Source organism: Micromys minutus (genome assembly GCF_963924665.1).
Source record: "Micromys minutus genome assembly, chromosome: 15".
NCBI lineage: Eukaryota > Metazoa > Chordata > Mammalia > Rodentia > Muridae > Micromys > Micromys minutus.
In genome coordinates, this window is record NC_137984.1 from 17,033,619 (window position 1) to 17,051,483 (window position 17,865).

The 17,865-nt window shown below is 37.5% G+C and overlaps 1 protein-coding gene across 1 annotated transcript in view; it reads left to right on the plus strand.

The window, feature by feature from the left end:
* Positions 1–6,132: 6,132 nt before the first annotated feature.
* Positions 6,133–17,865, plus strand: part of RALYL (RALY RNA binding protein like) — a gene marked incomplete at both ends in the record, with an annotated part of 291,609 nt that continues 279,876 nt past the window's right edge. The window contains one exon of the mRNA XM_080929448.1: positions 6,133–6,388. Coding sequence (XP_080785574.1) covers positions 6,133–6,388 — 256 coding nt within the window. The remainder of the gene's footprint in view (positions 6,389–17,865) is intronic.

Genomic DNA, 17,865 nt, shown 5'->3' on the forward strand with positions numbered 1-17,865 from the left:
AGCCTAAAAGTGAATTTATTCTCTAAGAAGAAATTGAGAATAAATAATCATTATTTATGATTATATGCTGAGATGATTCAAAGTTTAAAATTCAGGTAATCTTTTAGTGGATCATCTAGTCGAATACAACCTGTTTTTAAAATAAGTAAAATGTTGAAGATTTAGTTCCCAAGTTAATATTTCAAGTACTCAGAAGCTGCATACACTTGTTAGATTTCTTTTAGAGTAGTACAGTGTAGCAGTAAATATTTAATTGAATCTGCCTTACCTCTTTATTAGCCCCAGAGGTCTCACTCCAAGGGTGCCACTTTTTCACTTGCTCCACAGTTACATTCTCTACAAGATTCCCTTGCCAGGCCGTTCACTCTGCCTGCCCTACTTCTGCCCCAGCGAGATAGTTACCCCATCGCCCAACACAAACATGACTCTAAGTCCTGATAGCTTTTCATACAGGTTTATATATTCAGTTCTCAATCCACAGACGCTCTATTCAGTCAGATTAACATCCAATGGGCAAAGATACAAACTGTCCTTCCATATAAGACAAAAGACCTATAAAATCCTTAAAATATTCATAGCTACCCATCACCAATTAAATCCACCTGAATCGAGCTCAGCCTTCCGAGCTTCATCTTGATCTTCCTTTTTCTCTTTCCCTTACTCTTCCGATTTCCTTCCTTTACTCTGCCTACCTCTCCCTGTCCAATCACTTAACGCCTTAATAAAAATCTACAGATACAGACTTCTCTGATTCCACAGAAAGATCTATGGGGCAACAGCAGTTTAAATTCTGTGTTTATCTCACAGCATTTTTCACAGACCCTTAAACTCTCTGCAAACTCATTAACTAAAAACAAAACAATCAAAAAAGTATCCTTGGAAAAGAGTTTATTGCTCCTTGGTTGATTCTTGTATGGCCACAGGATCTCTTTGTTTGTTCCTCTCCATTTCTCTGTCAGAATGCAGGCATACTTCCAATGCCTAACAGCGTCTGAAGCCTGATTTTCTGCAGGCTGACTATAATGTATCTCGCGGGTTTTTTTTTTTCTTTCCTCAGGATACTTTCAGAATTTCAGATCTTTGATATTATCATTTTTATGAAATTTATGAGGATTGGAGCCATCATATTTTTTAATGTTTTCTGTTCTCTCCTCCAGGACTCTGGATACATGTATAACACCATCATTCAGCTTCCTGAAGCTAGTTAGTACATTTTTTCAGTGTTTTTCCCTTTTACTACTTCTTGGATAGTCAATATTTCTACAGCTTTAAATTTACATATCTGTCCTTCAGAGACTTGTATATCCATTGAGTATGTTTCCAACCTTAGAAATGAGAGTCCTTGTTTCTTATTTCTTCTTAAAATTTCATTTGATTCTTTATTTTTTTCCCTGTTGGTAAGTGGTAATATTTTGTTTTAATTTATTCACTATACAACCATGCAGTGCTTCCTCCCACAGTTCCTGCCCCCATCCTCCCTCCCCCTTTCCCCTGAGTAGGTGGGGACCCTCCTGGGTATCCCCTCACCCTGTCACATCAGTCCACTGATCTCACACTGAGTCTGAACAAGGCAGCCTAGATAGAACATACCCCACAGACAGGCAATATTTATTGAGATGGCTCCTGTTTCAGTTTTTGGGACCTACATATCTGCATATCAAAGGTGCATAACTGCTACATATGTGCAGGGTGACAAAGCCCAGTCCATGTATGCTTCATGGTTGGTGGTTCAGGCTCTAAGACAGACAGAGGCTCCCTGTTAGTTGACTTTGTTGGCCTTCCTATGAAGTTCCCATCCCCTTCATGGCCCTCAATCCTTCCCCAATTCTTCCATAAGACTCCCCAAGGTCAATCCACTGTTTGGCTATGAGTCTGCATTTGTCTGCGCCAGCGCTGGATGGAGCCTCTCAAAGGACATTTATGCTTGGCTCTTCCTTCAAGAATAACAGACTATTATAAATTGTGTCAGGGACTGAGGCTTATCCATAGAATGGGTCTCTAGTTGGGCCAGTTATTGCTTTGCCATTGCCTTAATCTCTGCTCCATCCCCTGCCCCTGAACGTTTTGTAGGCAGGCTAAATTTTGGGTCAGGGGTTATGTTTCTTTAACTTATAAAACTATAGGGGTTTTTGGTTGGATGCTTAAGATGGAAATTTTCATGTATCAGATTATTTGATCTCTACTTTTTAAAGAATGTTTATGCCATTTGCTGTGTGTGCATTTGAGTTGCAACAGAGGCTGACATCATGTTCTTATTGTTGTAGTCATCTGCTTACAGTTTTTGTGTTTTCATCATTTTATCTTAGAACATAAACCTCAAAGCAAATATTTTATTTTTGTCTATTATTAAGGTCCAGTTCTTCCAAGTCTAATCACACATACACAGGAGTCAGTGTGGTCCCTCTGCCAAACTGGGAAGAACCCTTTGTAGTATTACATATTGATATAGATTCAAGGTCTTCACTCATTCAGTAGAATTCACTTTCTTTTCTGCATAGTCCTCATCCTAAGAAGACTTTATGATCATGTGAAGCTTTCTCAGACATTTTGAAGACTTGTTCTGATGTCTCCTGTCAGTGATTCTACCATCTGCACTTGCCATAATCCATACAATCACTTGTCCATTGCTCCTTGACCTTGTATACCTGTCCAGACAGAAAAAAGGATGAGCGGTACCTTTTCTTTAAGATATCACAGCTCCTCACTGTTTGACTTTTAATCTAAGTGTTCTTGAATCTCACCCAGTAGATCCTTGCCTGGGACATGAGAGTCAATCACACACAATATCTGAAAAGCAGATATTCCATCTATAATTATCTGGCTCTTATAGTTATTTGAGTTATTTGGTCTCAATATATCATCATGGTTGTAAGTGGCCAGTTTCCTCAATGGACCAACATGAGCTAAATATTTCAGTAGTAGTGTAGGAACATAAAAATGGTAACTAATTCTAGAATAGATTTTGGAACACGTCGATGTGATAGTACAGACAAATTCGACAACAATCTGACTGTAATGCGTGCTGGTAGAGAGTGATGGGAAAGAACGGCCTCCAGATTTCAGAGTACTTAGTATTAGTATTAGAATTTCCAATTATGTCCAATTTTCTGAGGAACCGACAGACTGATTTCCAGAGTGGTTATACCAGCTTGCAATCCCACCAACAATGGTGGAGTGTTCTCGGTTCTCCACACCTTCCCCAGCATCTGCTTTTTTGATCTTAGCTATTCTGACTGATATCTCAGTGGAATACCAGCGAAATACCAGGTAGAATCTCAGGGTTGCTTTGATCTGCATTTCCCTGATGACTAAGAAAAATTTCTTTAGGTGTTTCTTGGCCTTTTAGTATTCCTCAGTTGAGAATTTTTTTTTTAGCATTGTTCCCATTTTCTAATATGGTTGTTTCTCGGGAGTCTAGCTTCTTGAGTTCTTCATATATGTTAGATATTAGCACTGTATCAGATGTAGGACTGGTAAAAACCTTTTCCCAATCTGTTGGTTGCCATTTTGTCCTATTGACAGTGTCTTTTGCCTTACAGAAGCTTTGGAATTTTATGAGGTCTCATTTGTTGATTCTTGCTCATAGAGCATAAGGCATTGGTGTTCTGTTCAGGAAATTTTTCCTGCACCTATGTGTTCGAGGCTCTTCTCCACTTTCTCTTCTATTAGTTTTAGTGCTTTTACTTCTTTCTTTTTAATTTGTATCCCTGTGACATCTTTTGGTTATCTAATTGCTCTGGCTAGGACTTCTAGTACTACGTTGAATAGGTAGGGAGAGAGTGGGCAGCATTGTCTAGTCCCTGATTTTAATGGGATTGCTTCGGGTTTTTCTTCCATTTACTTCCATGTTGGCTACTGGTTTTCTGTATATTGCTTTTACAGTGTAGGGGAACGCCAGTGTATTGAGGTGGAAGTGGGAGCATCTTCATAGTAGCAGGTAGAAGGGGAAGGGAGAGGGGTGAGCCAGGAAAAGGGATGATGATTGAAATGTAAATACATACAATATCCAATTAAAAATAATAAAAATAATTTCCAGTTCTTTTTTTATTAAATTGAACAACTTTATTTATAAAAAGATAAATGTACAGATTTTTAATCATTTTTTTGCATAAAAGTATATGAATACATTTTTAAAAGTACTTGATTTTTTTTTAAAGGTTTGATAGTGTGCATTAAAAAAATTAACATGGAATGTGCAATATCTAACTGGCCGGAAACTCACTGATGTCTGTGTGTCTACGTCCCCAGGTCTGAATATGAGGGGGTAAACCTTTCTGCCCAGCTACTTGCTATCTAAAATTCGTCTGGAGACTGAATTCATATATTTTGTAAAAGATGATGTCAAGGTAGCACCATGACATTTATAAGGAGATCTCGGAGTAGTACAACTTCACAATGAATTGTTCCACAAATCATGACTTCAACTTCATCCAAGAGTTTCCATGAATGCTTCCTAACCAGCAGGTCCCTGATTATAAAATAAATGTCATGTATAATCGCTTACACTACACTGACTATGTCATGGATATGTTTCAGAAAACATTTGCCATATGGCTATAAAATGAAAATACATTTTCTGGGGTTGCATTATAAATATTGGCCTGTACTGGTAACAAAGTCTACAGTAGATTATACAAATAAGTTTATGTTTTGGTATGTACTTTAATTTTTTTTGAATTTCAAAAATGTGTCTTGAATTATGCAATATGTATAATTTAATGATTAGGAAAAGGTATTAGTTTTAATTTCTACAATTCTAGCTTGAATACTTCAAGTCAAATGCAGCTAAGCTGGAATAAGGCAATTTTAATGTCATTCACTTTAATAATTGGATTTAATTTTATGTAAATGGCTTAATATTTTGTTTATTATATTTACCTTTATTATAATGACATGGTGAGGGCCCTGCTTTGCAGTGAGGTTATATTAACTTCAGATACAATGATGAACAACTTTATTTCAAATATTTTAATGCCTCTAAGCTGTGTTTCATTTCAAGAGCATTTCTTTTAAATGCATAGTGAGTGAATTTTCAAGCATACCCAATTTTTTGTTGCTTTGAGATTTCTACTAGATTAACAATTAAATCAAAACTGTTATTTAAAATGATTATTAAGCAATTGCACTTGTTATTTAATAGCTGAAATATTTCTAAATAGAAAATTTGTCATAGAAACATGTTTGTAACCATCACCAAGAAAAAGCACTGTTAGCTAGTCTTTAGCAATGGTCATTTCCACTTAATAAGACTAATTCTCCAAAGATTTCCCTTCACATAAGGGTTTCTCCAAAGAGAAGAGGGCACCAGGAAAAACAACATCTATTAAATATAGTTATGGTTTTTAAGGCCTTCAAACATAAGCTTTATTGAGTCTACTTAAAACATAAGTCTGGCGGGGGGCGGAGCCCCAGGTGTCCTGTGTGACTTTCTAATTATTGATGAATAATGGCTGCATGTGTCTTTTTGTTTACATTTAACTCTGGTAACATAAATGTTTGGTTCAATCGAATATTGTGAACAGAAATAATCATTCTTTCCTTATGCAAAAAAATCCTGATCAAAGTTCTGATATTAACACATTTTCTTTTTTCTTTCCCTTCGCCTTTAGTGGAATCGATCGTTGGCTTCTGACCGTAGGATCGCTCTGCTGAAGCAGATAAGCAGTGTATCTGTTACAGAGCACAGAGCAGCACACGGCCTAAGCCCAGACACTTCACAGAGCTCATGTTACTGCATAACCCTTTGTGTTAGACATGTGCATACAGACTTTCCTAGTCTTTTTACAGAGTAAAGTGGTTTATCCCTGACATTCTTAAGCAAACAAATACAGATATACTTAAAATTTAAAATAACTGAGAAACAGTCCTTTGGGTTGAATATTAGATATAAATTTGAGACATTAAAATACTATGTAATTATGAGAATTTTCCAACAGGGTTTATTGATGTGTAGCTTTGATTTTACATTTTTTTTTCAAAAACGAAACTATTAATAATACTCAAGAATTTGTTTCCAGATGAAAAGAAATGCGACCCGTTCAAAGCCAAAGTTATCTGTTGAATTTAGTAATCTTATTCTCTGATCATTTTGTTTCTTTGTTTGTTTAAGGATTAAAACACGGTGAACCAACCATGACGGGTAAAACACAAACCAGCAACGTTACCAACAAGAACGACCCCAAGTCCATCAACTCCCGGGTTTTCATCGGCAATTTGAATACAGCCATCGTCAAAAAAGTCGACATTGAAGCTATTTTTTCAAAGTATGGAAAAATCGTTGGCTGCTCCGTTCACAAAGGGTATGCATTCGTTCAGTACATGAGCGAGCGCCATGCAAGAGCCGCAGTAGCTGGAGAAAACGCCAGGGTCATCGCGGGCCAGCCTCTGGGTAAGCTCTGCTTCCTTGCGGATTCTCTTTATTCCGTTGTACCCGTATTGGCTGCTCAGCCGAGTTTGTTTACAGTTGGCAGCTACGTAATGTCTATTGCTTCCTTAACCAGTTACATGTCGGAAATTTCCAGTTCAGTGCCTATCATTTTACATGTCGTTATCACGATCTCAACAAACATATGAGGTTGTGGTTAAAGCGGTTTGTGATTTTATAGCTCGCGCCAACTTCTGATACAGTAAAACACAATGATACAGTAAAACACAATGCGTGTATCTGTCTTATTTGACTTGCAATCGAATGTAACTTTCACAAACATGTGCTAAGCGTATGAGAGTCTTTATTTACAATTAATTTTTTAGAAATAAAGATAATTTTAAGAAATAAATTCATTTTAAAGATAATAATTTATCGATAATTTATTTCCCTTCTTTACAGTTTTTATTTGGGGGCAAGGTTTAAAGGAGTGAAAGGAAGTGTATTTTCTATACTAGAGAAGATCGCAGAGGGCTTTTCCCCAGTTCCCTACACAGGGAACGCTGTGTATCCTCTGTGCACCTTGTGTTCACTTTATGCTTTGTGTCCGAGAAATAATACTGAAATTTTGCTAAAAGAAGACAGTACCTCATGAAGTGAAGTAAAAATGGGTAGAAAATATTTACAATTATTGAAGAGGCAAAAATATTATATTATTTATGTTCCATGTGAAAAATACAACCTATATATATTCTTATTCTGGAAAGAGTCATAGTTCAAATTGATTATATACTTTCTTGAATATTCAATATGTATCTTGAAATATAACCTAATTTGTCCCACTGTCTCTTTTGTAACCTCTCTGTAACTGTTGTGTGAAACCCCAACTGCAGGTTCTGAAATAAAGACCCCAATCCCTCCCTTCTGCCTGTATTTCAGATGCAACCTAATATCTCCTATGAAGTACATCCCACACTGCCTTTATCTCACTCTGTGTTGTAAGATTTCTTATTTAGCTACCACTGAATAGCACAGGCCCATGGAAAGGTTCTGGTAGCTCTGTGCACGCTGCACTGTTCTATTTTATTTATAATCAAATGATGTCATCAACCTGCTCTTAATCCTCTAAGGAATCACACAGAAAAGGTTTATACTGCATGATGCACCCTCTATGCATTGTGACCATCTTACAGGGCATCTTCAATCATATCAATAAACCATAGGGAAACTATAGTATTCATTCAAATGTGACTGAAGTCTGAGGTATAATTGTAAAAGCATAAAATGTTTTATATTATGTCTAATAAAAATCCCCAAACATATGTGAAATGCTAGTTTTTATTTTTATCTGCATTGTTCTTTTTTTTTTTTTCAGTGAAAAGAAAGATAATATTTTCCAGCAGTCTTGTCTGTTTTCCAAGTTTCCATTTGGTTTCTTTCATATCTACTTTTCTCCTACTTACCTTGATATTGTGGTTCTCTGGCTATTTGCTTCTTTATAAAGTACTGTAATAAAAATAAATCTTCTCCAGCTCCACATTCTGGGTAATTTTAGGGTCAATCTATTACCTGTATCCTCATTACTGCAAAACTAGCAAAACCTTGTAGAATAACTTGCTTATTGTTTCTTTAAAAGGAATTATGAATATAAAGTCAATTCTAATTCTGCTATTTCAGAGCTGAACTGTAGATAATTTCTGGAGTCCTGATTCCATCTCCCCTCAGGTGATAACTATTTCTACAAGCATGGACCCAACAGAGAGACAGGTACATAACTCTAGCCTTAGTGTTGCCTATCCCAAAGCCACGGGATAAAAATGATGACCTCAGATTGCTGTGCACTGAGAAGCAGTTAGATTCTGTCTGTAATGACATTGTTTTTGTTTGTTTGTTTGTTTGTTTGTTTGTTCTCAGATACACCTGCTACTTTTCTCCGTGTTTCTCTTGGGATAATCACCAGAGCCTATGCCTCAATCAGACTTTATATCCAAATATATGCTAACATCTTCATTTATTTAGGTGGAAGTAACTTTAGTAGCGATTTTATTTTGTTTTATTTATTTTATTGCCTATATGGTAAGATTTTCATACAATGGTGTTGCTTTGCAATTTAACTAATAACTTGTATTTCAGTTCAAGTGCTTCAATTTAACTACCTTTTTCTTTCTTTCTTTCTTTCTTTCCCCTTCTCTCTCCCTCCCTCCCCCCCCTTTGTCTCTCTCTCTATCTAATTTTTACCTATCTACTCTATGTCCTGTTCACTGTCCCCATCCTGTTCAGTCCCTCTCCATCCCTCCAATCCTCTTCTCCTCTGAGTAGTTGACATCCCCCCACCAATCCCTGTATGTCCCAATCCTGGTGCTTCAAGTCTCTACAAGCCTAGGTACTTCATCTCCCCTGAGGCCAGACAAGGCAGTTCAACTAGAAGAACATACCCCACATACAGGCAACAGCTTTTGGAATAGCCCTTGTTCCAGTTATTTGGGAGCCACATGAAAACCAAACTACACATATTCTACATGTGAGTGGGGAGGCCTAGGTTTAGATGTACATATACTTTGCTTGGTGATTCAGTCTTTGAGAACCTGTAGGGTATAGGTTGGTCGATTCTGTTGGCCTTTCTATGGAGTTCCTTTCCCCCTAGGGGTTACAATCCTTCCTTTCATTCTATCCTAAGACTCCCCAAGCACTATCCACATTTGGTTGTGGATTATCTGCATCTCTCTGGGTCAGCTGGTGGGTGGGGGACAGCCGTGCTATAACCTGTGTGCAAGCACCATCTTTTGTTTAACTCTGATAGAAATTGAGGCAAAGGCATGATATCCAATCATTCTGAGTTGGAGTGTATTCCATAGTAATGTGGGATTAAAGCTTTATTTTCCAAGCCACGTGCCCTCCTTCATCTTAAGTTACTATGCACTTCTACTGTTGGTTTGTGCAAAAGATGATTTCTAGTGAACTTATTGCTTTATTCCTGATTCTATGATATAAAGCATGTGCTGTCTAAGTCTTTGCCTTCCTCTTTAGAGTAGAAAAGCATTGTATTGATGAAATCTGAACCATTAGTTCTGCTATGTTTAATAGTTTTATCTTAAATAATGAACAATAATTGGCCATCTTCTGCAGAGCTTCATTTTAATCATCTCCATTTTAAAAAATAGAATTGAAAAGTTGAACATCAGTAGTCCTAAGAAAAATTCAACATCCTCATGCAAATTCTTAGCTTTTTAGAGCTGAAATTTAGAATGTTTGTGTTAAAAACTAATGTTAATTAAATTGCAGATATTGCTCTTTAATGCTGCAAGTGCAACACCAAACCGAAAGGTTTAAGCTCGAAAGACCAGGCTAACATGTCAATTAATGAACAGGTCAGTGAAGTTGTTGCTGGGTGATCTAGTGTGGTGAAATGCATGGGTATGTGATAGAATTCTCCTAAAAGAATTCAGGTTTCAAATTATAGAGATGGGAATGGAAAAAGAGGTAATCATGCTAAAATCTCAGGAAGTGGTTTGATGTTGGTTAATAAAATGGAAAAGAATCAAGAACAAGCCCCTCACATCTGAACCAATTCTCTGTTGGATAATCCTGCATGTCAGTGGAATATGAGGGTTTTTCAGAGGAAAGTGTTCTGGTATAAAACTGTAAGTTCAGGACTGATCACTTTTTATTATGGATAACTGGCTCAAAGATACAGCTATATTTCTATTTCTTAAATCTTACAAATATGGGCCCCAAAGTAAGTGAGAGATTTAAATAAAAGATAATGTGTATGACTCATGGACACAAATTGTGCTAAGGCTTTATTTAGGAATGAATAAGTCCTCATGTGAAGTATATGGGATGGGAAGAGAGTGTTAGATGAGTTTGAGTAGGTGGAGAAATATTTGGTTTCCTAGAAAGAAGCTTCCTAATAAACATCATAAACGCCCTGCAAAGACTAGAATCAATTAGTCTTCTGGCTTTGTATACACGCACTTACTGAAACTTTCTTCTGAATTTGCCCGAGCCTGCAGCCCATTGTCAGCTAGCATCCGCTTTGCCAGGATCCTTCCACGTGCTTCTGCCAATCTCCGTGCTAACCGACAGCCATACTCTCCCATGCTCTTCTGTTTTCCAGACTGGATAGCTCTTAGATGCAACACCCAGACCCCAGCCTATGTCTTTGCCAGAAGGACTTTTCCTCACTTCCCAATGCAACGTTTCTCTGTTCCTTAGACTAACTGGAACCTTAGATGTCTACCCCTGGGCCCTTGCTACGCTGAAAAGTCATTCAGTCTCAAGTGCTCATCGCTTAACAGGTTTACAAATGAGTGACAACAAGTACTACCAAGTCCATCTTGGAATCTCAAAGGAATATGATTGATGTATGAAATCACTGATGACCTAATTTAAAACATATTCTAGACCCAGTGGTAAGCTAGACATGACTTCAGCTTTCCTTTCTATTTCACTGAAAGTCTGAAGCTTTCCTTTATGGAGTAAAGTGCATGTGAGCAACCTTGGAGTGACACCTACTACCTCTTCAGACTGTGACAGTTTCATGATTGTTCACCTTTCGCCTATTTGCCTAACCTCAGTCTCTTTGTGCCCACCTCTCTCTCCCTCACTCTATGCATGTGTGTGTGTGTGTGTGTGTGTGTGTGTGTGTGTTGAAACAAGTTAATTTTTTTTAAATTAATTGTTCTTTGAGACTTTCCCATCATGTGCCCCAACTCCCCTCATCTCCCTGTCCATTCTTATCTGCCCTCTTACCTTGCAACCTCCCTCCTGAAAGAAAATACATATCAAATAAACAAAATAAAACAAAGCAAAACATAAAAAAAAAAAGAAAAAAGAATACTGCTGTGGAGGCTGTAGTGTGTCACAATTTGTCCCATAGTATTGCAATGAGTCATTGGTCTGTTTTGAGGCCTCTGGCTACTGCTCCACCATCAATACCGACTGGTTCCTCACTGGTACTCCTCTGGGGTGTCTTGCTGTTACCCTGTATAATGGGTACCCACCAGTTCTGGATACGCAGCACAGGGCCGTTCAATGCTCCAGTAGCTCATAGATGAGGTAGATATTGGGATGGGCCAGCTCAAAGCTCTGGTCTGGGCCTGGGTGGTAGCTAGGTAGTCAGCATGCCAGTTCTTCACACACCTGACCAGGGCAAGCTGTCCAGAAGTGCCTCGTGTAGCTTACCCAGTGCTTCAGCAAGGGGCAGGACCAGCTCTCAGACTCTCATGACCTCCCTCTCCAGGCTGGCTCACCCTCAAATGCAACTCCTTGCTCCCCCCCCATCCTCCTGTCCCTATCACCAGGGCCTGGTCTACTGTGTTGTCAAGATGAGGTGTAAAGCCTGCTCTCCTAAGTGCTGCAGCCAGTGAGAAGGAGGCAGGGATGGCGCTCCAGATTGCCACAGCCAGAAAGGGGCGGGGCCAGCTCTGCACAGGCCACGGGCATCAACATGGTCCCAGGCATCAGCCTAGACCAAGGATATCTGCATGCTCTTTAATGGATTTATGAGCCATTGACATTGACACAGACACACGCTGCTACATGGCCAAGTAGCCACACATGGTCCTCAGAGGGAACATGGGCTGGGATTTGAACTCCGGTGTCAGGACAAGCTACTTAAAATAGGGTGTTTCTTTCCTACCTCACATCTGCAGTTCCTGTTTCCTCACAAAGCTCAAACCATCCCTCTGTTCCTCCTTCTCACCTCTCTGATTACCATATGATTTCACACTGTGCTGGCTCCTGCTGTAGGCCATGTGGCCAGAGTGTACTCCCCCAATGCTGTGTGGTGATATAGTGTGGTGGCAGGAGTCTGGGTGTCTGCAGCCCTTGTGCAGCATCAACTTAGCTTTTATTCTCAGGACAGATCAGCTTCCTAAGGACAGTTAATTGTAAATATATTTATCATACGTATTTGAATAACATAACTCCCGTGTAGTGACTTTTTGGTAATACTGATTTTTTAATAGTACATAATATCGTATTTTGGATTTTACAAAGAAAGAAAAGTTGATCATAGTTTAATTTTATTACTTATCCATTAAAAAATATGTCAACCATTTTTTGCTGAACAGAATAGTGCATCCCCCAATTCATGAAACTGAGCTGGAATCAAAGACTCCTAAAACAATGAGTTCTTCATAATCCATATTATTAATCAGGTTTTGAAAATCAGACAATAACTATCCAATTTATTAACTCACAATATATGTCATATCTATAAAATAAAAGCATATCTCAGTTTGGTTATTTAACTGACTTACTAAGATATAAAATTATTAAAATGAAATTCTGACACACTTTGTTACTATTCACTGAATTTGGATTCTAACATTGTTGCTATAGAAATGCTATGGTATTATACTATAAAACTAATTATAATCATAAGAACTTTGTACCCTCAAATACATTCCTTTAAAAAGTAAATAAAGCTTTGAAATATTTTACACTGACTATTTATGGATTTGAAGTTACACAATTTCTTCTTTTGTGCCAAAATGCCATATATATCAGGGTAGAGGTTGAATACATCAGTGCTGATTTCACACGTCTACTGATTATGCTGGTTGATTACTCATGGGATATAAATAAGCATTTGTAATGTCTGTCTTTTAAGATTATCTCACTGTTTTATAGCTGAAGTCAATAGAAATCATGAATTTTGGAAGTTGTCTCTAAAAGTAGGACTAAACCAACAAACAAAAAACCCCACATTATTTTTCCGTGAGCATCATTTGTAAGTGAAAAAATCTGTTTTCAGTTTCCTCTTTCTGAACTAGTCATCTTTCTATCACTGTGCTAAAATACCAAACAAACAAAATCCCCAAACAGATAACACCAAAGCAAACAAACAAAAACAACTAAATAAGAGACAGCATGAATTTTTACTAATAATTTCAGCTCAGTGTCAAGAATAGATATATTACTGTTTTGGCCTCAAGAAGGTAGAAGACCATAGCAAAGAGCATGTGTGTGTAATAGCAGAAAGCCCTTCATATCTTGAAATTTGGAAAGCAGATACAGGAAGATAAAATGTGTGGGTCAGAGGATAAGATCCATCCCGTAAGAACCCAACCTCTGTGATTAAGTTCCAGCAGGGAGACCCTGATTTCCAAAGTTTCTATAATATCCCAGTGTCCCAGGAACAAGCAGACTCATCAGCAGAAGACACAGTGATGAGGGCAGAATGCTCGTGATCCAATCACTCCCTGAAAACCCATGTGTAAGTGTGTGTGTGCGTCTGTGTGCGAGTGCGTGCGTGCGTGTGTGTGTGTGTGTGTGTGTGTGTGTGTGTGTGTGTGTATGAAAGAAGTTCTCTGCTTTGTAAGTTCAAGCAGGAGATAGCATCATTAGCACAGGCTCACATCCCCTGACTTCATCTACTGGCATGGAGCTGCAAAGCTACTACCACTAGTGATGAAGGCAAGTGAAAATTAATTAGACAGCTGGAGTCTTTACTGCTTGAAAGAAAGTATATATAGGAATTGGTTATTTTAAATATCAAAATGAAAATGTTAGCGTTTCAGTAATAGAGAATAGGATCCAGTTGCGGTACCTGTGACATTCTGAAACCTTGAGTATATATGCTGTTGAAAAGACTCATGTATGGAGATTTCAGACTCTGAAATAATCACACGAACACTCTAAAAAAATCCACATATACAAATACTTTTGGTAGTACCATTCTATACTGCACATGGTGGTTTGAATGAGAATGGCTCCTATAGACACATATATTTGAATACTTGGTTTCCAGTTGGTAGAAGTGATTAAAAGAAAAAACCTATTAGGCTTGTGGCCCTACTGGAAAGCATGTGTTGTTACAAATGGGCTTTGATATTTTGAAGGATTCTTGTCATCTCCAACCTCTACCTGTCCCTTTCCTTCCCTCCCTTCCCCTCTCTGATTCTTACTTCCAAATCAAGATTTAAGTTCACCCTATTCCTGCTACTGTGTCTTTTCTCTACCATCAAAGACTTTAAAACACAAGCTTAAAATTCATTCTTTTTGTCTATGAGTTGCTTTGGTCATGGTGTGTTATCAGAGCAATGGAAAATAACTAAGACGCATGCTATACATAATACATAGGAAGTCACAAGGGTAGATGCATATCCTAAAAATGAGATCAGTATAAGACTGATAAAAGTATTCTTTACTGGTTGAGTAGGAATCATTTTAAAGGGATGCAGGTAAACAGAAAAGTAGTTCCAGGTGGATGAAAGTCTATACATGCAGACTTAATTCTCTCAGGGAGCACTGTGGTATGACCTGGCTAATTGAAAGTATGGGAAAATAAAATAGAGTCCTTCATATAATGAAGATTGGCTTTGAATGACAATTTCATATTTCAAATTACTATTATACTTTTCATTTTGTAATGTATCATTTATGCCATATCATTTGTGTGTGTATGTGTGTGTGTGTGTGTGTGTGATCGTTCATTTCTGAATTACTAATTTCAAATTCACAAAGGCATCTGCATAGAGTAAGTCCTCTAAGATGGAAGGTTAGAATACATTAAATAAATTATTGACTGTTTTCTCCCTGACTTGTTGAGTATCCAGCACAGAGCCTTGAGGATGCTAAGAGAGCTCTCTAATCATGAGCATATCTACCTCAAGGCCTTGATTTTTCAAGAAAGTCTTACTATGCATTTCATGTTCTTATTTGAATTCATTTTACTGCCCATGCTAACCTCACACTTGAAATCTGAATCTCCTTGTTCTCCTGAGTTTTAGAATTCCTGATGTGTCCCCAAATAGCTATAATTCTTTTCTACTGAATTGTTTAGTATTTTAATTATCTTTCTTAAGCAATACACTGACTATAGCTATATAGAGAGAAATTTAAACTGTTCTCTACACTACATGTAGCCACACACAAGTTCTTAGAGCATTATATCTCAGAACTGGCATTTCTGACATTTGGCATCCCATACTGTGCATCCTAAGATATTTAGATCCATCCTTTCTTGTGTTAGGTACCAGCTGCATCCTTTCTAAGTTGTGATAAAACATAATACATTTGAAAATTGCCTATCATTTCTCAGAATAAAATCATCCATAGTTAAAAATCAACTCTGATGAAAACTAAATACCTAGATAAACAACATTTATTTTCAGAAATTCTCTGTAGTTTTAGGAAATGCAGGTACATGAAAATAGTGTTTCATGTTATTTTCACAATAAGTCATAACCATGTAAAAATACATCATTCTAGTTATCCAAAGTAATCTAAATTTGTGAGAAATATTGATATATTTTTAACCATAACCTACCTTTTGTCTCATGGGGTTTTTATCCATAAAAATACAAAACCACAAAAAATTTGGCCTGCCTATAGCATTGACACATCTATTTTAGTATTGTTATTTTTAAAACTATAAATGTATAAAAACACCCTTGGTCTCTTCATACTCTTAGCAGACTGCATTTTGAAAATGTAAGTTCTTACTCATCAAATCGTTCCACTCATACACATCAGAAATACCACTTAAAATGATTAAGAAAAAAGATTCATAAAAGTGTTTAGGTAAAAATAAATGTACTGTGAGCTCTGAGGACACAAAAACATCCAATTAATCTCAGATATATACTATTCATCAATATTTCTTTAATAGGTTTAGAAAACCCTATGAGCCCTGGCATATATATTTTATGTACTAGAACATTTATTTATTCTTCCCTTGCAGCAGGCTCTCTGTCTGAAGATGTGCTGTTCTCTCTAGCCTATGCCTTCAGGTACAAGTTAGATGCAGAGTTTGAACATATAGTAAGGATAGATTGACAGAAGGACTAGGGTGAGATCACAAGTTCAGATAATCACTTTTGACAATATATTTATTTATTCTATTGCCAATCCCCAAAGAACTTTATAAACCTTGTGGGAACTTCTCAATCACAAAATCTTGAAGGAAAGATCTAAAGAATGCTGTTTGCTATAAAGAGCAGTCTTAGCAAGACATGATTTTATAACTCTATTACCATTTGGTCTGATGAAAAACAAGGAAAAGCTGTTAGCTTTTATTTCATGTTAAGAGTATATTGCCAGCATGCTTCCTTACGGGGATGTGCTAGCAAGTTCAGTTTCTCGGTATATAAATGAAAAGTTCATCCTTCAGCTAATGTGATCACTGCTGCCAATCAACATGTAAACATATTAACCAGTATAACTTTAAATGTGCCTTAGTCTTTGAATCTACCAATAAATCGTTCTAGAATTTTATCACTAAAGAATTGTCTAAGGAAGCCAGTACTTTACAATTCTCCAACATATGTTACACTTATTATATTACACTACATTTTGTTAATTGTATCATATTATATAGACATTCTAGGTGATTATGAATTTCAAGAAGCCATACTGAAATAATAGTTACTTTTGCTTTTGGAAAATAAAATCTATGCAGACAATGTGGAAGTCTTGGATAGCACAGAGGGAATTATAAGAAATTCATCATGAAAGAGTCTTGAGGGCTCTCCATTCTTCTCTGTGGTGTGAATAAAATGTCATCATTCCATATCAGTAGCATGTAACATTTTATGTATAAGTAAAGTTTCTTCAGGCATTTTCTCAAATAGTTAAAGATGTTCCCTGCACATGATCTCTACAAGTTCTCCCTCCTCTTTGTTGGGTATTAGGGCTAATTTCATCTTCTGTGGGTCCTGGGAGCATCTTACTTTAAATCCAGAGGTTAGATAAGACCCCCAGTTGAGACATGGGGCTACCCACTCATCTCCAAAATTTTAAACCAGAATTGCTCCTGTATAAAAGAAATGTGGAGACAAAGTGAGGAGCAGAGACTGAAGGAATGGTCATCCAGATACTGCTCCATCTGGGGATCCATTCCATAGACAGACACCAAACCCAGACATTATTTGCTGGTACCAAGTGCTTGCTGACAGGAGCCTGATGTATCTGTCTCCTGAGAGGCTCTGCCAGAACCTGTCAAATACAGATGTGGGTGCTCCCAGAAAACCATTGGACTGAGCATAGTGACCACCATGAAGGAGTTAGAGAAAGGACTGAAGGAGCAGAAAGGTTTGTAACCCCATAGAAAGAACAACAATATTAACCAACCAGATGCCCCAGAGATCCCAGGGACTAAACCACCTACCAAAAAGCACACATGGAGGAACCCATGGCTCCAGCTGCACATGTCGCATAGGATGGCTTTATCTAGCATCAGTGGGAGAAGAGACCCTTTGTCCTGTGAAGGCTGCATTCCTCAGTGTAGGGGAATGCCAGGGCAGTGAGTTGGGGGTTGGTGGGTAGAGGACCACCGTCATAGAAGCAGGGAGAGTGTAGATGAGATATGGGATTTCCTGGGGGTGGGGGAGACCAGGAAAGAGGATAACATTCTAATTAGAAATAAATAAGGTATCCAGTAAAAATAAAATAAAATAAGAATTAAAATAGATGTTCCCTTGCAGACTTTAAAAAACAGTTATTTTTCTATCTTACCTTATTTCAAGTAAATATAGTTAACCTCATTTGACAGA